The 24,295-nt window shown below is 39.0% G+C and overlaps 1 protein-coding gene across 2 annotated transcripts in view; it reads right to left on the reverse strand.

The window, feature by feature from the left end:
* MAPK11 (mitogen-activated protein kinase 11) overlaps nucleotides 1–24,295 on the reverse strand; it is a 34,500-nt gene that overhangs the window by 5,612 nt on the left and 4,593 nt on the right. The window contains exons 2-10 of one of the 2 annotated variants that reach the window (XM_072860764.1): nucleotides 14,392–14,521; nucleotides 13,373–13,431; nucleotides 12,139–12,250; nucleotides 9,614–9,643; nucleotides 9,425–9,472; nucleotides 6,884–6,998; nucleotides 6,689–6,760; nucleotides 4,981–5,060; nucleotides 1,263–1,299 (exon numbers count right to left, since the gene is read on the reverse strand). In XM_072860764.1, coding sequence (XP_072716865.1) covers nucleotides 1,263–1,299; nucleotides 4,981–5,060; nucleotides 6,689–6,760; nucleotides 6,884–6,998; nucleotides 9,425–9,472; nucleotides 9,614–9,643; nucleotides 12,139–12,250; nucleotides 13,373–13,431; nucleotides 14,392–14,521 — 683 coding nt within the window. Of the gene's footprint in view, nucleotides 1–1,262; nucleotides 1,342–4,980; nucleotides 5,061–6,688; nucleotides 6,761–6,883; nucleotides 6,999–9,424; nucleotides 9,473–9,613; nucleotides 9,644–12,138; nucleotides 12,251–13,372; nucleotides 13,432–14,391; nucleotides 14,522–24,295 lie in introns of both variants that reach the window. The other variant, XM_072860758.1, reaches the window with a different exon arrangement.

Consider the following 24,295-nt stretch of genomic DNA (forward strand, 5'->3'; position numbering starts at 1 on the left):
ATCCAAAACACAGCACTATACCAGCTACTAGGAAGAAAATTAACTCTATCCCAGCTGAAATCAGGACAAGAGCTGAAGGAAGCTTCTGGTTTGCTTGTGGTATGCACAAAGGTTCATTATAGTCTATTTGATACCTGATTCACCCCTTCAGACATCCAAGGCCTTCATTCTAAAAAGATCTCTGTGTGCTTAAAAGTTAAATATCCTGTGTTGTGCATTGTGTGCCTAACTTGGTCCCGATCAGTGCAAACTTAAGAAACTTAAAATTGTGAATGTGAGATTAGACTTTTAATTAGCTGCACCAATGAAATAATCAGATGAAAACCCACCTTTACAGGACCCAGCATAAAGAAAATATGTTTGAAGTCGACAGTTGCAGAATATTAGAAATGAGAGAGATCTGTAAGGCTGAAATTGGTTTTATATGGAAAGTTTGTCATAGCTATTTAAAGTATTATATAAAAATGATTTTTAGTGCTCTCATATAAGCGCTGTCATTAATTTGCCTTTATGATATTAATATGTAGCATGCTCTCATGTACCTCATGCAAATCAATCCCATTTTTTGTAAGAAAGCATTCACAGCTACTTGTATTTGTAAAAATAAAATTGTCTTTTAATACACAGAACAAATTCAAAACATTTTAACTCATAATACTTCCCTGTATACAATGTTTTAATGTGCACTTGATGGAACTGACCAGGCACTGTAGTTAAGATGACTCCAGTGACTCAAACGTCTCCTTTGCCACTTCACAAGAAATGGGTCACAGAAACATCTCTTTTGCACAGGCAGAACCAATTGGTTAGACATAAAAACAATTGTGCAGGATCAGGCCAGAGGTCTGTCTAGCCCGGTATCCTGTGTCCGACAATGGCTAATATATTCCTAGGAAATAATACTCAAAAGGGTCATTCAAACAGCTGTACTACTTCTGCTCACCAGCAATTTACAGGTCATGGCCTTCCTGAGCCAGAAGTGATGTCTCTAGTCTAGACCCCATGACTTTTGTATTTATTCCTGCTATATGTAGCTGGCTTTTGCTTTTCATCCACAGACCGTTTTCCTTTAAGAGGTTCCTGTAATCTCCACCAGAAACAAAAGACACAGGCTTCATGAAGGGAAAACAGACTCAGGATGAAAGGTTAAGCAATGCTCTTCTCACTGGTCTGATCATTATTATATGGGATAATATTGCAAAGGAAGGCTTGAGTTCCTCTGTTAGTGAAAGATTTAAACTAGATCAGTCTGACTTTCTTACCTAATGGATTGGCACCACGAAATACTGCTTTCAAATCCTGTTGAGGCATATGTGGAAGAGATTCAATGTATTTTCTTGCCTAGGAATAAATCAATATACATACCACATGCACAGAGGTTAAATTTTGCCCAACTTTAACCATACCAACTCTAAAAAAACCAGACAATATTTTTGATGTTTCTTATACATGGGAAACCTTCTTTACATAAAACCGTAATGTATGACTGTTTTAAACAGTCACTCCTGTATATTGCACAATAAGCAAGAGAGTTTTAAACAGGTATATTTTCCTCTAAGAGTTATGCATTAGCACTTACGTTTTCACCTATGCTTACTGGTTCATTGCAGCATATCCCCAGGGAACACATGCATGTAATGTTCAACCAGAGATTGCAACCTAAATAATCTTTCAGTTACCCTCAGCAAAGTGGTATAATCCAAGCTGCATCCTTCCCTTCTCTCTCTCCTCTGTCGAACAGAGGAGAGACAGAGCAGTCTCCAGACAGTTAGTGAAGCTTCACTAACTAAAGAACAAATCCTGACACTCCCAGGGTGCAGATCTTCATATGTTTAACAGAATTTATAGCTTGCCTTGTCGCCATGGCTGTGAAAGGCTCATCCAAACTCAGCTAGGAAAAGCCTACCTGCATATCGGACCCACAAATGTCAGCGTGGAGCCTGACATTACAGGAGCTACGAATTTCTGGGCTGAGGTAGACAGGTCAGCAAGAGAAGAGGTTGAATGCTGGTCCTAAGGGCTGGGATCAGACAGAACAGGGAATTCTGATATGGAACAGTTAAAGAAGAGGCAAATGGCTGTCCCCAAATCCATAAAAAACCCAGATGGTCTTTGAACAAACCTTAATTCTTTCAAAACGTGCTTGTGTTACAGGGACGTCTCCCTGCACACTTGGCAATCCTGTTAGAAGGAGACAATCTGCAGGAGGCTAACTAAGCATCCTTGGCCTACTGAAGACAGCAAACGAAATAAAAGTTGTTCATACCAAGCAGCTCCATGGCTTCAAGTGAGATATCAGATTGAGAATTGTGGAACTGTCTTCTGGACTATCATGGAGAGACTATAAAATACTCTGACGTATCATCTGTGCAATCCTACAACCACACTTGTGAAACAGATCCTGTTCCCTACACTGTTCTCTCTGCCATCATCTTAATTTCTGCAGCTACAATGAACTGATATAAAGATATTTTAAATCTTTACATAGCACAGTCTCTTTTCAAACCATGTTCTAATTTAACGAGGCAGATATATTTATTTTTTCTGCTTCTTGTAGGATGTAAGCATATTCTGTCAAAACTCTAGACTACCATTAGTGACACATTTCAGAGTCTTACTAAAAGAAGCAAGCCTTCATGCATTATGTCCCCAACCTGTTAAAACTATATTAGCGTTTTCCCTTTTTATTATGGGGGCTGACAGCAAGGCTTTCTAAAAGGATGATTTCGTCTTAGCAGCTGTAGTTAGTCATGCAGAGAACGATGTTTAAAGACTAGTCAAACACAGGCTTCACGCCACCTATTTTATGCCCCTAAAGTTCATAAAGGCAGTAAACACCTGCTAGAAGGTCAGGGTGTGCAGGTCCTATCAGAGTTAAGTCTTCCAGGGCATTAGTTTATACATATGTATGAACAGCAGAGCAAAAGAGAGCTGTCACACATTCTTGCATGGAAGCTATGGACTAGGGTAGAAACAAGAGGTAAATTTATCTTATGACAAACATCTGTGGATTTGTGGATTATTTGTTTCTATACTGACATCAATTAACATCACTAATCCAAACATGACTGAACAAGATACGGTCAAAATTATCTCCAACCTTGCCTGCAAGTCCTTTGAAAACAACACAGACCTATCAAAGTATACTTACCAACCTGTCCCCTCTGCTTATATATTCACCACAGAAACCCAACCAATAGAATCCAGACATTTAAATTATTCTGAAAATAATGAAACGCAATCACCATTTAAACCCATATTAACATGAAAGACTGACAAAACAGCTCAGTAACTTGTGCTGAAACTTCCCATGAAGTTGATCTTTTAGTTTCCAATTCTTTAATGCTCTACTTATAACTGAAAATAGGCTTGGCATTTCAGAAGGCCTCTGACCTTGCTGTTAGAGGAATGGAAAAAATTATCTGGGACTGCAAGCTGCATTAAGAAATAGCTAAACAATAAAGCTAAAGTACAAGGTAAAGAAGAACTAGAACGAAGGAACAGAACAGAACAGAACAGAATAGACACTCCCTTGCAAGAGGCAAGTACCTCCAAGCAAGGTACGTATCTCCTTTGACATTGTTCCTCTAACCAGGCAGCCCAGAGGTGACCTAGCAGCACTCCCATTCATTAACTTGGTTTTTGTGTTCTCCCTATGCTCTAAAAGTATAATTAGGCCCAGTAAAACAGTTTCTGGATTCCTGTAGCTCACTGAGGTATGCTGTGAAACACAAGAAAATAAAGACAAAAGCAGGTACTATCTCCAGTAAATATGTAAGGTGCTTAATCTCATAATCAAAAAGCTCACAAACTGACAAGTTGCGGGTAAATCACACATTTGTATACACTACTCTGGACGCATTACTGCAAAAACCGTAGGATCTTAATAACACATAAAGGTTACACAAGGACCTACGCTTAGGACAGCACAGTCTGAGATTTGCTGGGTGATCCAGTCCCTGGCACAAGGACGGATCCTCCTCCTGCCCCGGCCATTCCCAGGCGCTGGGTACCCACAAACTCGGGGGCTGTGCACTGGCCTGTGCTGATGAGGTTTCGTTATGCTTGGACCTTCCAGAAATACAGTGTTGCTCCGGCTCTCCTACTGCTCCTGCTTACTTAACCCACTAGTGTATTCGTTAGTAAGTTCAAAGAAAACCCATCAATGTACACACAAGCTGAAAAACAGCCATTAGTATTAGTCTGAGGTATATACAGAAAAGGTTTAAGGAAACAGCTTCAGCTCGGGAGGTATTTGTGTGCTGTTGTTTATCTGAATTTTTACACTGTGCCCATCACCTGCCTTAATACCACATCTCATTCCTCAGCTAGATATCCACGGTTATTGCTTAAAGTGAATCCTTTAAGTGTAGCTTTAGCGGGGAAACAAAGTGGGAATTGTTCATTTACTAGATTACTATTTTAAAGAAGTCATATGGAGAGTTAAAAATCACAAAAGTGATCATGAAAGTGGACTTCACATAAGCAGTCAGAGAGATGAATAAATACGAATTTCAAATTAGGGATCCAAATAAGAGCACTCATACAGAACACACATTATTTGATTCTGATATCTCTGTTTAGATCCCTTACAAGAACGGAAAGCACAAAAATTACAGAGACATCAGATTTAATAGCAACAATATAATGCTGTGAGCTGAGCATCAGTTTGAATTTTTTTATTATAAGTATAGCAGCAAAATAAAAGATCATCAGGACCAATTGCAAAACTCCTTTCAAAACCTGAGTACCTGAGAACAAGTATCAGAATTAATCCAGCTGACAGTCAAGGCATTTGGATACCTCTAAAAAGAATATTTTTTGAATGGTGGCATTCTAGCAGCAAAACCTAGAGATCATTTTAAAGTGTTTGCTCATTTCCAAATCAGAGTATCTGTGTAACGCAACCAGTGACATAGGATGCCAGTTAGAGAAAAGAATGACAGAAAGTCAGTTAACTGAATGAAGCTGTGAACTCACATGTTCTGATGATATCTTCTTCAGAAGTTCAGAACTGGGTGTGCCCACAACTTCCATTATTCTCTTTAGTTGATCGATATCTGCATTATTTCAGGGAAATAAACAGCGCACAGTCCTTCTGGGTTTAAACAATTAATGAGCTTTCATGCGGATAGTTAAGATGTTTAAAACTATTCAGCAAGACAATTCCATCGTAGTCCATGGAAGGATACCAATTCATATCTGCTTAAGCCTAGTCCTGGAGTATCAAATTCTCTATTGTACTATATGAATCTGTCAGGTGTGCCTGTATGTGACAAAGGTACATGCAAAATACTGCTATCCTGTCCTAGTTCCCAATTTAACATATTCTTAAGATTAGTTTTAATAACACATTTACGTTTCAGTGATCTGAGGGATTTCCGAAGAACAGTCTAATATGATACAGCACCTATGGCTAGATTACTAATCTGAGGGCTGCTAAGTGGAAAATTCTCATTTGGTAGCTTTAAAAAATCTGTTTTATATCAGTCTCAAGATTAAAAACTTTGAAAATATTCATTTTTCATTGTAATATATGACCAGTAAAGTATATTCCATATTCCCTAGAGACTCAAGGTTATTTTACAGCTTTATTTAAATTGATGTAATCATATAATTGTGGACAATATTTTATAACAGCAAAAAAATCTTATTTCTTGAAAACTAGATGTATGGATTTTTCCAAATACCACATATCATGTAATCAAACAGTCTGAAGCACAGGCATCGTCCAGATGATGAACATCTGGACGATGCCTGTGGTTACAATAGAGCCTAACGATGCTGAGCACAATAGAAAGGTCGGTGGGGAGACTTGGTCTCTCAGCTCTCTTAACAGTTTTCCAGGCAATTCTAATGTCATGTTGATCTGCACCTGGCAACGGCTTAGTTTCAGCAGAAGCGTTTACTTTTTGAGGGGTTTCAGAGTAGCGAGCAATGTCAATATTCCGTACAGAAGAATGTGTGTTTGTTTCTCATATTAAAAGCTTTCTTCCTCTGATGCAGTTGTTTCCTCATTCCTCATTATGTGTTTTTCTTCAGTTTTCTTTTATTCTTTTACTGCTCTCCTCAGCAACGGCTCTTTTTTTCTCCTGCCAGCGCAGGAAACGCCAGTGGAAATCCCTGACACTCCAGCAGGGACCACAGCACAGCGCTGAAGAAAAGGGAGGGTTTTGTTGTTCCTGTGGCATTTCTGGAACTGCTGGCTTTTTTAATAACAGGACGCGATATGCCTAGTAATTCACCTATTATTTAAAAGTTAATTTGTTTGCATTTTAGGAACTTCCAGCCTAAAAGCAGTTCTATTTTTAAAAATTGTATTAGCTGATCAAAAAATACTGCCTTTACTCAGCTTCAGTTTTAACGTATGTTATTTCAGTAAGATACACACATGGAAGAAATCTGCTCTGTTGTAACTAGGTTATTATTTAAATACAGATACACAACAAAGAATAAATGTAACTTCTTGTTGTTTACGAACATCTGTTACTGTTTTTTTTCCTACCAGTGGGTCTCATATTCAGCTGTCACATACACTAAATGGAAAGATTATCAAAAATTGTTTACTGTTTTAGAAGTTTGTTACCTCAAAAACATTTCCATAGAAACACTCAAGTCGTTAGGAAAAAAAAAGGAAGAATTAGAGACTATTTTTATAGCTGCATTTTTTGTTTTATGTTAAGGATACAATCATCTCCTGGAAATAGGGCCTTGCCTTTCAATAGCTCTGCCATGATGCATCCAACTGACCAGATGTCAACTGCCAAAAAATGTAGAGAGAAATGTGTATGATGAATCGAAGAGATCCTTAAACAGAGTTGCCTCTTGGTTTAAAACTATCACTATATCCAGCTGTAGCAAAATGCAAGTCTTCACAGTTTACCTGTTTGATTGTAGTGCATCCAGTTTAACATAATTTCTGGAGCTCTGTACCATCTTGTTGCAACATATCCGGTCATTTCATCATCAGTTTGTCGAGCTAAGCCAAAGTCTAAAATCTACAGAATAAAAATAAAATAAAATAAATAATAGTTGTACAAATTCCTTTTCACTTCTGTTATAGGTACTGATTTTCCCCATTACTAATTTCTGAGTTTATCCATAGTCCCTCACCATTGGTGAAGTAAAACAGCAGCACTCTGCGGACGAGCTCATCTGCTCTCCCTGCTGTATCCCTGCAGCCTATGGGTCTGCACAAAGATGCTTCCACTGCGATGAGCCTGGCCCTTTGCCCTCTACGGCAAACTTTAAATTTTGCCTCAAGTTCAATTTTCCGCTGACATTCATTTGCTAAAAATAGGCACTGTTGCTATAATGGAACACTATCAACTGGGAATGTTTGTGTAAAATGCCAACAGTGAGTGCCACTGGCCATTTGAACATTCAAAGACCACAGGAGCTGAGCACAAATCTGCAGAGTTTCTGTTGTTTCCCTCTCCTGTCTATCTAAGCATTTACCCAAATCACGCATCATTCTGATGCCACTAGGAAAGAAACATATATCCTGTGTAACAAGGTAGACTTAAATCACATACCATCTGTTTTCGGTAGAACTCCCCCACCGAAACAACAAAGGAGCTCTCTTTAGGTACACGTATTACTCATAGGCTTGATAGCAAAATGTTCCCCTCCATATGCTCTCCCTTGCTAAGTTTACATTGATAGGAAGTTATTTCAGTTAAAATTTTCCTGCTCATTTCTTTGCTTTCTATTTTTTGATTAGTCGATGTCCCACTAATTGGAGCTAAAAGGTATCCCTAACTCCAAGAGAGACTGTTGTGAAAGGGTACCATCTGAGCCTCAGTGCTGTTTGCTATGTCAGTCATCTGAGCTAGTTAGCATCTCTTCAAATAGAAATGTGAATTAAGATCAGTGGCAACCTCCCGTGACGAGATCCAGGATTATTTATTAAGCTGATGCCTAATCCTTTTCATTGGGAGTAAGAAAATTTTAAGAGCATCATTCAAAATTCCTCAGTTATAATCCAATTTAAAGATATAAAAAGCCTAAAGAAAAATATTAAGATATAAATAACACATTAACATCTTTACTTCTAATATACTTTAAAAGCATTATTTATTTCTTAAATAAGCAAAACTAAAAGCATGAGGCAAACAAGGTGTGAATAATGGCTTGAAACTTGAACACTGATGCCCTTATTTTTATAAGGGTTTTGGCAATATTTTTCTTTAATAGCAGATCCCTTCTATCAAATGTGTAGACACACATGTTTTCCTTCTTTTTGCTTCTATTTCCTTTTTGTTTGTACCTGGAAATATGCACTAGTTTGTTCTATATAGAAAATAATTTGGTATCAGAGGAAGTAAGGCTATAAATAGAAACAAATCAAAGAGCAGTGTAACAAATGCTAGGCGGGGAGGTGCACAGATACCATAATAATGGAAAAAAAGATTAAAAGTCTCCTTTACTTACAGTACAAAAATACAGCACACGTTTTAGAGTGAATGATCAGACCCAGATGACCCATAAAATTTCACAGATGCTGAGCATACATGCATGAAGACATTAAAGGGATAATCATGAAACTTGCTGAGCATCTGCAAGCGTCACTAAACCAAACAGGAACTACAGTTTCTCACCACAGATCTGGATTAGCGCAAGAACCCAACTGCACTGCTCTTATTCACTATTGTGATTTTTTGCTGATCTTGTAGTATTTGGAATCTTTTCTTAAATCCCTCGCAGCTGGAATAAAGTGATTACATCAGAGTCTCAGTCACAGGGAGAAAGATGTTTCTGGCTGTCATGGAGAAATGCTAAACTTCTCATTCTTAGGCTTAAAGGCTTAGAAAGCTAGAAGACATCTTTTTCCTTCTCCAGAGTCCATGCTTATTATGTAATATAATTATCACACAGGTACACAAAGATATGTATTTATATATATGTGTACATTAAAATAGCATTTGAGAAGTGTGGATTACAGGGTTCTTTTTGGCTGGGGTTTGGTTTTTTTTTTTAACTGCCTGTAACTGGTAACATAACTGGTAATACTGGTATCTTTTTTCATATCATTATTTAATTTAGCTTGTATATTCTATAAATATAAAAATGAAAGTTATTACAGGGCTTCATCTAAACATGGCAGATGCAGATATATATCACAGGTCAAACTTTCAAGATATACTTAGTTAAGTACTCACTTATTGGCCAAATTATTAGCCTATGTACCATCTGTGAGGAACTAGGGATGAACATTTTGCAAAGATACTTGTGTTCATACTAAATTAACATTTGGGAGAGAACACATGTTCATGGAAATGGGTTTTCTATGCCAGGGGAGCAACAGTTACAAACAGTTGAAATTAATGGGATCAGAAATAAAAATGGTAGCTAATGTTTCCTCAGAAAACTGTCATCTTGAGAGCTTTTACAACATTCTTCATTACAACAGCATGATACCTACCCTCAATTCACAGTCTTCATTTACAGCTAGGTTACTGGGCTTCAGGTCCTGTAGCAGAACAGAGAGAGTTAGTCAAGTACGATTTTAACCTTTTAAAGTATATTATATTATAACTATGTCTTAGTAACACTTTTGATGCACAGAGGGACACACTCCATTCATTTTTATTATTGCAATGAGTGAACTCACCCGGTGGATGATTCCAGCTGAGTGAATATACTGTGAAACGAAAAGAAAAAAAAAAAAAAAGGTAAGATTTGAAGTTAGAAGTGAAGGAATGTATAAGTCGCTTGTCTTATCTTTTCGCTTCTGAGACTGATTGTTTTATATACAGAAAAGGCTTACATCATGCTACATTTTCAGATCAAATGGAGGTATGACGAACTTCAAAATCTCCTTGTTTTGTCTTATCCAGAGCTAGATATTTCAAGAAAGGTAACCATGAAGACTAGATTCTACCATAAAAGATAGCACTTGCAGTGATTCTTCTGTTGAAATTTTCTTACCAATTTGGAATTTGTTCCAGTCATACCTGGATGTCCATGTTGATCAGCTAGTGGCTCAGTGAAGTGAGTGGCCTAGGGAGCAGTATGGTTGACTCCTGGATGATGTAAGTCACCTTCCCCTACTGTGAACGCTGAACGTAGGTGAGAGATACTCGCACCCTGGGACAGCTTAGTGACCAAAATACCCACCTAAGCCACAGCATTACTTCAGGTCCACTTTCAAAGCAGGGACCCAAAGCACTATTTCAGCGGCTATTTCGTGTCTCTACTATTTTACATAAAACATTAAAACTCAAAGACTGAGAAAAGCTTACGCTGCAATTGCCTGTCATTCACTTGTTAGGATTAACAGACAATTTAGCTATTATCTTACTGACAAGGATCAGCAAGACCTTGAAAACCTCCTCTTCTCTTCTCTAGAGGCGAGTTCACCTTCTTTTTTAGGAGCAGAGCTTACACGCAAAACCTGTATATCAACTGGGAAAACCCAAAGAAAACACAAGGGCATTCTTCTTGTTCCAGACCTACATACTGTTTATCAGAAGGGCAGGGCCACCCCTGAGTGCTCCTCACAACAGCTGCGAGCAGCTGAACGAAGAGGAAACCAAACCACCGCTTGTGACAGACGGAGCTGTGTCCCCGCTCTGCTGAGACAACGGCAACAGCTCCTCTCGGTGCCGCCAAGCAGTCCTCCACCCGCCAGCTCAGGAGCCTGCCGAACTACGCAGCTCCACGCCAATGCTTCGTCTGCTCAGACAGCTTCTGCAGGGTGCGAAGCCTGGGCTCCACACTGCTGAGCACACCTACCAGCGAGCCCAAAGCTCACTCAGGTACACGAATGCACATTGTAATGACTCCAGCATAGATGTAAGCGAGGAGTTATAGATGTTCAAATGTTCTTTGACTAAAGAGACATGAGATTTTCAGTTCCAGAAGAGACGAGCCACCATCAATCCCTCCCCTTCGAAACAGGGCCAGAAATGCATCTGAGTGCATTTCTGAAATTAATATTCACTTTAGAGCACAATTCTTACTATTATTTAGCTCTGACACAACATAGCCTTATATTCAAAACCGCAAGCTGGATAATTAACTCCAGAATCCATCTTCCTAATTAAGCTATTAACTTAAGTAAATGAGACAAAGCAATTAAGGGCTCAGTTCTGCAATTTTTATTCACTAAAATCTGCACTTAAATTGACAGAACCTGCATGCATGAATAAGAATTACTGTCTCAGGCACAAGGTGACTTGCTGAAAATCATGTAATAAGTATATGTCAGAGCCAGTATTTACCATGGCTTGCTTTCAAACATACAGTTATTTTCCATGTCTAAAATATCAATTACTGTTAAGTTAGCTACTAAAGCAGCTGACCCCGCTCTTTTCTTTTTGCTTATACCTGGGAAAATCAAGACCGGTCTGAGAAAATGCTTATCACCTAGTAATGGGAAGCATTTTCTACATCTTCTCCTGTTTATAGACACTTAAATGTTTAATGTCAGCAAAATGATACATATTTTAATTCTTTTGGAAGAAAACTTTGCTACAATTTCATTACCAATCACCTGTGTTATCTAATTGTATAAAAGTTAACTGATTAAAGGAAACAATGACTTTACAGGCAGAGTAAATCCTAGGTGATTGTGTGCAACACCGTACGTTGCTAGGATAAACTTCTACTTCCAGACATTTCCCAAATAAACCAACTAACTTGGTTATCTCTTCACCCACGTGATGCTCTCTGCAAAAATCAGGGCTGTAGTTTTTCAAACTGGGTCATGTCTTTCAAAGCACAAATGTGAGTTACTTGCCATATCATTCTTTATCAATTTCACATTCTTCAGAAGTTTTTTCACTACCTTCTTGTGACAGGTGAAGTGTCTAAAACACACACTGTGTGCTACAGAACATGTTCACTTGAGACACTATAGCAAGTGATTCTCCTTCAATAATAACTTAAATAGACACTGATCTAAAGTTAATGTTCAAGGGGAGTATTCACATGTATTCTGCATGTAAACATTGGCAGGCTTGGGGTTTTACTTCTGGTTAGAAGAATGATCTGATAATTTCTGAAACGATTGCTGCTATCTGTGCATGCTTAAGACATAAAAAAAAAAGTGTTTAAGTACTGTCACTGCAATGAACCAGTCGTTACCACAACATTTCGGTTGCTGACTCTAAAACTCCTGCATTCAGCCAGTACCTTAAGACCTCGAAGTAACTGATAGATGAGAAACTGTATATGGTCATCCGTTAACTTCTGGCACTTCACAATGTTATTCAGGTCAGCACCCATTAAATTTGTCACAAGATACCTGTGAAAATAAAACAGAGAGAAGAAAACAAAGAAACACACCTCATTTAAGAATGGCAGAATGTAAATCCTTCTAAAAGCAGCACATCTAAAGAGTAACTACACATTCCCATGTAGGTTCCTTTTCCATTTGCTGCTAACACACAGTTTATGCCCTTTAAATCAGCTATGAGCTTTAATAATGGAATCACAGATTTAATATCATGAAAAAGAAAAATACTTACACTACATTAAAAGCTTTTATCTCTATTTTCTCCATGACACACTACAGCAGTTCAGTGAAGGGAGAATGCATCGTATTTTGAGATTAATAGGAAGCCTCACCCAACATCAAAGTGGGAGCCTGAGGCACCAAAACTACAGTACCTGCAAGGCCCCGTAATATCTGATGATGGAGATTAACATTGGAGTGGTTGAAATAAGAGTGTTTTGTGTAACTTCCCTCCCCGCCCCCACTGGAAGTTTTATTTTTTGACAAATTTTGCCGAAACCTTGATTCTTTTCCAAAAACAGTGCTGGGACAAAAGTATACATCTATCATACCCAGTTATCATTTGTGTAATTGTGCCCCAGAGTCAAAGGGGTTTGGCCACTAATTTCCATGGAGACAAAAATATATTGATTACTACTTCTTCTGCTAAATTGTTTACTTAAGTGCTTATACAAGATGTTAACCAAGAGGAACTCAGCAGAAATCGTATGTTTGAGTAACACCAAAATACACCCAGTCCTAGGTTAGTCAAGAATCTAGCCTAAATTCACCTTGTCTCAGTTAACCAAGAGAATACTTTCCTGCATTCCTGAACTATCTTATCTAGCTGTGAAAAAATAATCTACAGCTAACACATAATTGAACTGAAAAAGTTTTAAGTTTACTGGCATTTATGCAGCATCAAACCATTTACCATATACCTATAATGTTATTAACTATCATTCAAAAAATGACAAAAATTAGGTTCATGCTCCTGCCTCCTCTTTTGTGGAAAAGTTGCAAAAAGATTTATTGGGGTTTTTCACAGAAAGCCAACTGTGGCTGCAAGTCTATTAGAAAAGTATGTGCTTCCTTTTTAAAACCAGAGTGGTACTTACTAACTAGTCAGAATGATTTAAAAATTTTACTTACACTTCATTAAAATTTTCTATTGATGTTGCAGGTGTAAAAACGTCTAGCAATCCTATAACCTGAAAGATGAGGGAATCGACATTTTATTTTTAGAAATCTGTAAAGCAACATGTAATTAGTATTGACAGTGCTTAGCATTTTGGGGATGAAACTTACAAAAATATGACATATGGTCATCCTGAAAACTTAGTACAACTGGCACAATAGGTGGTCTACACAGGTATAGCCTCAGCTATCTCCATGACCAACATAAAATTATATTATTACAAAAAGTAATTACAATAAGACTTTAGACAATCAGAAATAAAGGCAGGAATAGTAACATCTCATTACAGAAAAACTGACACATGGCTTATACACTTATTGTACTTAAGATTATGCACAATTTCACGGGTTATCTTGTTCTGTTGTTAACTTTTTCAGCATCCTTTCTTCAGGATACTTTTCAATCCACTATATTTTATTCAGGCTTCAATTCATCAAGTTACTTTTAAGCAGGTGGATACTCCCACTGAAATCAAGTGTTTGCCACATAAACTTAGAATAGTACTCAATTATTTGGGGCCTGAAGTTCTACTGTCTTTCACCTAGATATTACACTGTTGTTAATTTCAATGAGAGTATCTGCCCTTAATTTCTCAACAGAATCCAAATTCAGCAAAAGCAGGTTTGAGTTTTGTTTTTTTTCCTGGACTGATGTTTCAAAGACCATCCAACAGTAGTGAGCAAAACACTCTTACTACTTTAGTTAGAGAAGAGTAGGACCACTTGTTTTGGATTTCATTAGCTGCATCTTCAAGATGAAATTAGATCATTTTTCAATAAAAAGGCAGCCTTTTAGTGAAAGTCTCTGAAGTCCAGTGACTTCACTACACATAAGATGGCTAGGCCCAGGTATCTTGGGTAGCTAGACAGTTGCATATAGTTTTTGAAAAAGATTGTACCTAACTGAAATTAAACCCTCTATTGCAAACTTTTGTCATAAAAATCCGAAGGGAAAGAACTCACTCTCCACTTACATTCTCGTGCTTCATGTGCTTAAGCAACCTAAGCTCTCGGTAGGTCCTCCTCGCATGAATCAGTGATTGAAAAGGTCTTGAAAGCTTTTTTACTGCCACCTTCTGTCTTGTTTTGGTATCATAAGCTGAACTAGAAGAGGAAAAGAAAAAGTCCACGTTGATGGCGTATTCTACTTCAAAGCTCTCAGCTAGTTCACTGGAGAAACCTGTACTTTCTTGCGGGCTCTCACCCCTTCCTTTGCCCTCTTTCACCTTCTACTCAGGGACTGCAACTGGGAGAGCTACTCAGCAGTAACTCTGAGTATTCCAAGACAGTTCCCTTGTTTTCCATCTAGCAAATTACTAATGCTTATGATAATGTTCAGGACTCATCCCCAGGTAACCCTTCCCCACATGGCAGGAAAAGTAACCAGAGAATTGGCTCCGTTAGTGCAGCTCCAGCCTCCAGCTCCAAGGCAAGCCTTGTAGGAAATATGGGCATTCAAACTCTGGGTCTTACTGAACAAACTGGAGTCTTTACTAATTAGAGGAACACTGCCATTGTGTCTAGCAGTATTAATTACCTGTGTGACCATTGGCTTGCTAGACGATAATGCCACAAAACTGGTATCAAATTAGGATGTTGACACAGCTGAGGCCATACCGTTTCCTTGGGAAACACTGGTAACAAGTGAACAACGGGTACATCTCTTACACTCCAGCACACAAATCCTGCTGACACACGGCACGTGCTTAACTTCATACAGATGGAGATGCCCCGCTGAAGAGGGCACTAAATATGCGTCACCATTTGCACAAAGGGAGACCCACCGGTTTTTGTGCATTAGAAAGACATGACAAGCACAACAAGCCACAAATAAATGCTGCCTGTTATATAGCACAGGAATAAAAGTGATCCCTGTATGTATTACTTCATGAAACTACACAGTACAATTATAAAAAGTTTCAGTTTCTACCTCCTCTTATGAAGAAAAAAGATTTCTTTAAATTGTTACTCTTATCCATTAAGTTAAAATTGTGTTCAATTAAAATACCTTGAAATTCTCTATTTAAAGCGTAGATAACACTATCTACGCTTGCTAGAGAGCATTAGCAAGCCAAGAACCTTCACACACGTTTATCTTACAGAACTTTTTTGGAGTTACAAACTCAAAAATTAGATAACATGAAAAATGCACAGAGTAGGATGGCAACAGTCAACAGTCTCACCAAATGCTATTAGCTCCTTATGAACAGTGTTTTAGACGCTCCTGCAAATTGTAGTAGGAGACACCTGCTGAAGACAAAAAAACATTGATTGTGCCTGGAGTAGCTCCCAAAATAATACACTGAGCCTATAATCGGTTCCAAGTAGGTGGACTCCTGCACTTATTTGGTGCTCTGCTACAGTCATGAAGAGCCAAGTGAAGAGAAAAGCCTCTTTATTTGCAGGCAGCTGGAGGACAAGGTAGTGTTTCTAATGAGAAGCAACAAAGGATACAAGCAACAAATGGGCAGGAAGAACAGAGTGGCATCTGAAAAGTGAATCTGATCCAGTTATCCTAGAATTCACCCAACCTCTGCGAAGGCCAATGCAGGGCACAATCTAGCAACGTTTTTATTTGATAAAAGCAGAGTTAAGAGGAAGTAGATTTAATCAACAAGTATCTTGCAGGCACCATGGAAAGAGTGAGTCACTCATGAGATAAATTAAATAGATAAGCAGATTACTTAGCTAGTTTCTTGCAAGCATCACAGAAGGGGATCTCCAGGGAAGTTTTAAAGGTGTACAGGGTTGTGGCTTTGCTGAGCACCTCAGGAAGGGCATTCCCTGAGCAGAAGAAAGCAAGCATAGGAAGAAGGAGAAGACTGGTATCACTCTGAGGAGCGGGTGGAAGGGATGCAAGAGAGATACTTGTTCTGACAGTAGGGTAGGGACACAGTTATTCAGGATATGAGGATGCTGTGTTGCTCAAATATGTGAAGAAGCTCAAGGAATGAACGGTGTGAGAAGAACTGACAACAGAGATATCTTAAATTCCACATGACCGCCCACAGGGACAACATGAAGGTTGCATAAGTAAATCTGAAGAAATAAAAAGGAAACCAATGCTTAGCTGTTAATGTAACAAAGATTAGATATAATTGCCCTGTGTGTAATCCTGGCCAACGAAGCCACTGGAGAACACCGCCAAGTCTCACAAATACATACTCTCTAGATCCTTTCCAACCTTTTTCCAGTGGAAAAGGAAAGGTTTATCCAGATAAATAAATCACGTTGCCCAACACAGCAGTCTGTGCTTAACATCTCAGCTCTTCTGTAATTCACAAGCCTTCCCACTCATGCCTGTACCAGTTTGTGAAATACTGGGTACGTTATACAAGGCTAGGAGGAATTAGGTTTTAAATCCCGTTATCATGATAAACATCCCTCTCCTCCCAATTCTAAGATCAAATGTCAGTTTCAGTGGTTTAAAAACCGCTGATCTTTAAGATGGATTGCTTTTTACCCTCCATATGACTCAAGGCTGCAAAGCTTTCAGATGGTACAAAGCACTATTCTTTTAGCTTCAGTAATTCTTATGACAGCAGCTTTTTGACCCAGGATGGAAGCACATAAGGAGACAGAAAAAAAAAAAAAGAGAAAACAAATGGCAACTTGAGTCCTGGGACCTCCAACGGGAAATGATGAACTGAAGCTGCACAGGCCAGGGACTGACTTGGTTTAAATGAGCTCCTCTGCAGTCAAGAAACTGTACCAAATGATAATCAAAGCTAATGCCTTCAGGCTCTTTCTGCCGGGTTTACCATCACCATAATTCAAGTTATTAACAGTGAAGCATTCAAAAATATAGATTTCACATTGTTTGAACTTTCTTGTTTGTCAGATTCAAGGATGACTTGCATCTGTCATCTCTGCTACTGCCTCTGTGATCACATTTTGCGAGTAGCAGGCCACTGCATGCATTTCTGCCTGTGTACGCTTACGCCTCTTATTTTAAACTCGGTCTCCCCCTCTTGCTATTATATCATCATAGCTGCAATCTGGGTTGTCCCCTGAACCCCTCATCATTCCCTGAGTAATCTGTTAGGTGGTGTGATGAGCTGCTTACCTTTCTGTGTGATTTCCCCAGGAACGTTCAGCTTTCAGACCAGTCCCTGGATAGGACATCTCTGGTCCCAGTCACAGCAAAAATAGGGGCCCACCTGTGCTAGGCACCTGCAAACCCTTCCTTGGGGGCCTGTAACCAGCCCGACTAAAATGACTCAAAACAGCTTCTTAAAAAAAACCAATCAAACAACCCATGCTGTTAACTAGTTTGATTTAATGGGGAAGAAAAGGGTTAGAGTCCTCACCTTCCTTTACCCTGCATGACACACAACTCACACCCTCCTCACTTCTGCATCGAGACTGGAGAGGGCTTCTCTGCCAGTCTCTTGGGGTTTGCAATGCCTCACAAACACTGCCGGCAACTTACAGCACCGTTTTCTTTTGCAAGGTTATTTTCTACAGGCTTCAGCTTTGGCCAACCATTTGTGTTTATACTCACTTACACTTGGAAACAAATCATCCTTCCAATAGTTCAGCTACTGTTTCCCAAGTTTCTTTGAAACTACTTATTCTGAGGTGTCTTACCTCTGATTATGATGTTACCTCACGTAGCTGGACAGAATAGTACAATGGAGATAAACTTTGATACTTGCAAAGGGATATCGTCTCCCATCTCTAATCTATTCTTTACTGTTAGCATTTAATTTGATGTAGGCAGTGAAAATAAGTGACTTTTTAATTGCATATTGTCAGTGAGTATTTCTGACATCACCGTTAAGCAGTATGCTCACATGCCTCGATAGAATATGGGAACACCATTTTAGACAGACTTTCTATCATAATTTAAAAAGAAACACAATTATTACTAATTTTTTGATTTACAAGAAACAACTTCGTAACAATCTTAGCAATAGCTTTTTCAGATATGATGGTTCTTGACCCAGAACCCTTTGCAGTTATGACACATTTTTTGCTGTCTGTCCTTTCTAAGATCAAGGATAAAAAGCCATTATTCTGCTTACAGGGATGGCATCATTTTCACACAGATTAGAGACTTTCGCTTAGTGTGATTTTCAATCATTGCTTAAATTAGACCTACCTTTTCAGTGTTGTCAGCTCCTATATTTAATAATTCAATTGAAGTTCCACTAGATGAAATATGAATCTCTATTTATATACACATTTTCCCAGTTGTTAAGGTTTCAGAGAAAAGTTTGAACATAGGAAGCTAATGCAGTCCAAAAACTCAGGAGGCAAAAAGCACAGGATTTTAACAGCTTCATGCTAACTTCATGACTTTTGATGGGACATGGACTACTAAGAAGTAGCTGATATTTGTAAACATGGCTGCACATACAGTAATTTCCCTAGCATCCACGGACAGTTTATCCTCTGTGGTTGCAGAGCAGTAACACTGGACAGACAAGCCGTTCACGTGCGCAGCCTCCTCAGACCCTTCAGGGCTGTTGGGAGTAGGAGCACACTATTCAGCTATGGCTACTGAGCCTTCAGGATCAAATTTGCTTCAACAGCTGGAGGGTTGCTTGCGGGAGCCCAATCTAACAAACCACGCACGGAGCCAACTCATACCCTATTTGGTAAACTCCGGCATCCAATGCAGGAAGAACTCTTCCTGGGATCAACTGCTCCCCTTTGCTTCCTAATGCCTTGGGGTCAGAGGGGGCTTATTAGCTGGGCACAGCACTACCCAAAATACCTGGAAAAAGTTCAGCTTGAGTACAGTGTTTGGTCTAGCGAGTTCTCTTCATTCCCGGAGTCAGCTCAGGTCTAGCTGATGCAAAATGAAGACATGACCCAAGCTGGCTGTATGTGGTGCCAGTCTCGTGTCCGCAGTGAACTCCCCATTTACTGGAGGTTACCTGTGTCAGCCAATATTCCATCCCCATCACCCCAGATAACCACAAGCTTTTGCTTGTCTACAAAGTGTGATTTTATGCTTGTGGAAGCATTATATCTGTACAAATAATTAGGTATACTTATTCTAAGTGATCCATTTAGAGTTGAGTGCAAAAAACACAGAGAAGACTCTTTTCCAATTTATTTTATATAAGTCCATGTCCCAGCTTGTGAGGCTGTTACCCGTACATCATCAGAAGTTTGACAACTGGTTGGACACACTATACCAGACTTGGAGAGAATGCTGTACACAAGAAGATTCTTAAATTTGCTCCATGTGACAATGATACTGGATCTGGGTTTTCCCCATATTATTCCACGCTTCTATTTTTATTTCTTTCACTGCAGCACAACACAAGTTTCTTTCCTTCACTGGGTCACATTCCTCCAGAACACATGAAGATTCCCCATTACATATAAGTGTTAAGAGGAAAAACAAAAGAAAAAATGCAATTCATGCTCAAAACACAGATTCACATGGGCAGTACTTTACTGAATTTGGTAAGAAAGAAGGTAACATCCAGAAAACAAAATGGGAAGTATGCAGAATTTCTGCCACATATTTAGTACAACCACAACTTTGAGCTCTTATCCACAGACCTCAGCATCCTTTCATGTACCTGCTGACTCCTTCCATTACAGGAGACATGAACCTCCTTGTGACAAACATCCCCTTAATTTGCAAGATCCTGAATTCCTGAGAAAAAACAGTAGGAGCAGCAGAAAGGTGTCTGTGAGCAAGCATTCAGGGGAAGGAGTAGAAGAGGGGTCAGCACACAGAGAACCTAATCATCGAGGCAGGCAGCCTGGGATGTCCAAATGAGGACATAATCTGGGTTCCTCACAACTGCAGTGAATGACGACCCTTTTAATGCTTCTTATAAATGTAATGTAAGTGAATGAAAGTCATCACACAAATAACATGGATTTTGGTTTTTGTTTGTGAGCTTTGTCTTCTGAGTCTTCTCCAGCATCTTGCTCTTTTTTAAAATGCAACTTTTTTTTTTAAATAAATAGAACTACTTTTTATTGAGATACAGAATAGTCTTGAGAAAAGCACGCACAGCATCTATCCGATACAGAAAATGGACCATAATAGCTATTGGCAGTGCAGCAAGAGAACAACAGAAAAAGGCCACCCACTGTAAGCTTAAGTTAAGCAGCAAAGTAAACCCAGGAAATGATTCATTTGTTTCTTCTTTATAAATGTTTTGTTACTTTATGCAAGTTCAAGTTGGTGATTTCCACCCTCTAAGAGCTAGATTTAAGGTACAGTGTGTGTGTTTGTTTACTAAACCACACAAACCATGACATACATGTGCATCAGAGGGAAACCATAAAGAAAAATGAGATGGTAGGAAGACCAAAGGTAGGAGGATGAGTAATGGGCAGCTCTGAAATGGCATGTTAATCTCCTCATTAGAGGAAAAAAAAAACCCTTACTTGATGATGACAGGTTATTGTATTGTAAAATTACATCCCATCACTTGGGTATTATTCCAACACACCATGCTGAGCACTGGCATCAATTGCTTTGGCTTTAGTACAATCACTGTCAATTATCTCAGATTAATTTACCACTAGATCTAAATATAAAAGCACAAAATATCTCTTGCATATGCAACATAATTGTTCCATAACCAACATAAAAATATGTACATACTTTTAAGCAGACACTGAAAAATACTATAAAATAATTGCTAGCCATATGTTTACGTGAATACATCACAAGTCTTCTTTCAATGTAACAACATGATCATAAAAATGCTGTATCAGTCTCTGAATCCACAAGCTATTTTTTATTTTCTGATCTGTCTCTTATGCCTCCACAGTGACTTAAACATTCAAATAACTTTGCAGAGGAGCAGTCACACTTTTCTAGGTGAAGTTATAGACAGTACAGCTTACATCAGTGGGAGTGATGCATTTAAAACCATGCTTGTGAGAAAAACATACAGAAGGTTGGAGTAATAAGCTGTTAGCTTCCTCAGCATGTGGAACCAACTCATGGATATTAAAATAATCATGTATTTTAGATAGCCGATAAGCCCAATGTCAGTATTTAAACAAGAAAATTTGTCAGCTGCCACTGAGACAGTACACTGCTAATGACAAACGTATTCTATTCAGCATTTAATTAAAAAAAGACTGCCAGGTAGTTATAAATTGTGGCCTTAGAAGCTACAGCTAGAAATGATAGTGGTTAATCTGGATATAGAGTTTAACATGAACAATACCAGTGCTTTCAAATACATTACATAAACCTAAACAGACGAGATCTCACTTACATTCGTGTCCTTCTTTTTCCTATTCCTCCCCCACTTCTCCTTCACATTTCCTGTTTTCTCTCTCTACAACAGCCGAAACATTAAATGGTAGCAATTTGTTCCAAGGTCACGTAGGGATTTTGAAATGCCCTCTCCCTTCCTGACTGTATACACAGAACTAAGATACTGGGGTTTTGGTACCAACTAGCTAATAGGTTCTGAAATTGCAAACAGTTCCTTGAGAAGCTGTGTTGAAGCAACAAGGCCCTAAGACTTTAAGGGCTCTGAACCGGGACCGTGTCCCCTAGCCAACTGCAATCACAATCACGACGGACAGCAGGAGAGGAAAGCAGTTAGCCTGGCCACATGATGCAGCAGTGGCATAGAAGGTGCATATTATAACAAATTACATTGAAGTAGGGATGGAGGAGACCCTCTGCAGAGAATTTTTATTCTGCTAATGTATTCCTACAGCCACACAGAAAGCTGTAATTCCATGATTCTTGCTGTCTTTCTGCCACAACTGGCTCATCTCATGCCCATCATCACTCTTCCATCTCGTGCCCCCTCCCTCTCTAAAAAAGATCTCATTAATTCCTCCTGAAAGAAAACCCGCACAATACAAAGTGGTCTTCCTCACTTCTTGAGCTTGCCTTTTCTTCACCCTTCCTAGAACTCCTTCCACCACCCTCCTCACACACATACAGATGGTTTCTCATCTGCTCTCGAACTACTCCACAGGCTTTGTGACAGCATCGTACCTAAAGATCTCCATCTCAGCCATTCTTATCCATCTCCACAAACACCTCATTCCTGATTCAATTTCCTTCATTAAAACCATTCTTAGACCCTTTCATTTGAAATAGGAACCTTGACTCCACTAACTACCATCTCACTTCCGTTTCCTTTCCAAAGACAGTAATTACACTGTTCCAACAACTGGAAGATACGCAGGATGAAAGTGGACAAAGGAATGATAAGCAATCTGCATTCCATCCTAGTACTCCAACAAAACCACTCTCAACAAACTCTCTAGTGATGTCTCCCTGGCCAGTGCTCAGAAATACTCTTCCATCTTCCTTTATGTATCTTTCACAAAATGTCTTGAATTCTTGACCTCCCTTGGCTTTGTAGCTGCAAACCCCATCATGTCTTTGTTCCTAATAGCTATTTCATCATGTTCCTCTGAGGATCTTTCTCACTCTGCAACATTTTTTGTTGCCTCACTTATTTTCATCCATTCATTCTAGCAATGCTGCTGCAAAGATACTCCTCCTAACCTGTAACGTTGATCATGTAACTCCTTTCATTTAGTTCTCCTCCCTATTGCAACCTCACTTTCAAGGCCTTGTTTCTAAGTATCTTTATTACATATACTCACTCTTAAGAGATGTCTTGCCTCCAACTGGACTCTCATACCAACCTTCATCTCTCACTCACTTTTCAAGCAAGCGTTTGAATAAGCTCAGAAGGGCTCATTGTAAATATCTGCAAAACTAATGAAAGGATTCAAAACTTTCCTTCTTAATGATGCATACCAAAAATAGACAACTGCTAACGGATCTTGGACAGTAGTATTTTAACAATATTGTTTGATATGTTTCCAATAAAATATAACCATAAACATATGTGGGATGAAGGTCAGCCCCTGTACTTCCATTGGAAACAAAAGACCTATTCTGAAAGAGGAACAGGCCAAAGGGAGTCCACTGAAATCAACTGGCTCTACATGTGCTTGGGATTCTGCCTTTAGCCTGTAGAGATCTATACGGTCTCCAGTTTCCAGCTGTATTTACACACAGCAGGTGTGTGTTACTACTACTCTAAAAGCTTATCTCAGCATTTACTATTTAAACTAACATGTAATGTTACAGTGACACATATAATAACTCCAGTAACCTGATCTCATAGTTGAAATAATAAACTTCATATCACTACAGCTAAGTAAAAGATCCCTTTGAAAAAACATTATCATTCAAGTCATCAAGTACAATCTTGGATGAAGGAATTTTTCTCTTTGTCAGTCAAAGACAATTTTATGTCAGCTTTTAAAAAACCTCACAGGCTACTGAGTTGTCTCAGCATCTCCTTAGAGGTCCTCAATGTGAAAAGGACAGTATTAGCAATGTTACGTTCCAGTCTTGCAAGCTACTGCCCTCAAAACACTTGTGAGTGACAATCTAACCAGAAGCACAGGACAGGGTGGATGGGGGAAAGAAGGGGTTAAACTTCAGGATTAAAGCCTTCTGCTTCTATTTTTCCACTCTTACTTCCTCAAAGCAAATTACAAGCCTAAACACCACCCCACCTTCCCCCATTTTTATCCAAAATTAGCCAGGACAAAAACTTAATGGATCCTAAGCATGCACTTAAAGTTAGCAGGATGAAGGGACCTGCTGAAGTGCTGCATTGCATAAATGACTTAAGGCAGGCTTTGCTTTTCTGCTTTTCTTAAACTGAGGCCTGTGCCATTACACTCTGACTTAGCAGGCCTCTTTTTTAAAATGTGTTATGTCACCCGAGCTGGTGTTAGGCATTGCATACTCTTAAAATTAAAAGAGACTGACTGCATAATGTAAGTACTATTGATGCCAATGGCCTCTGAGGAAACAGTGCAGGAGTTTCTGGTTGGGAAGAAGCTCTGGACTCACTTTGGTTCATGTTGCAAGGTCTGTTCTTTCCGAAGAAG

This window comes from Ciconia boyciana, chromosome 1 (assembly GCF_034638445.1).
Source record: "Ciconia boyciana chromosome 1, ASM3463844v1, whole genome shotgun sequence".
Taxonomy (NCBI): domain Eukaryota; kingdom Metazoa; phylum Chordata; class Aves; order Ciconiiformes; family Ciconiidae; genus Ciconia; species Ciconia boyciana.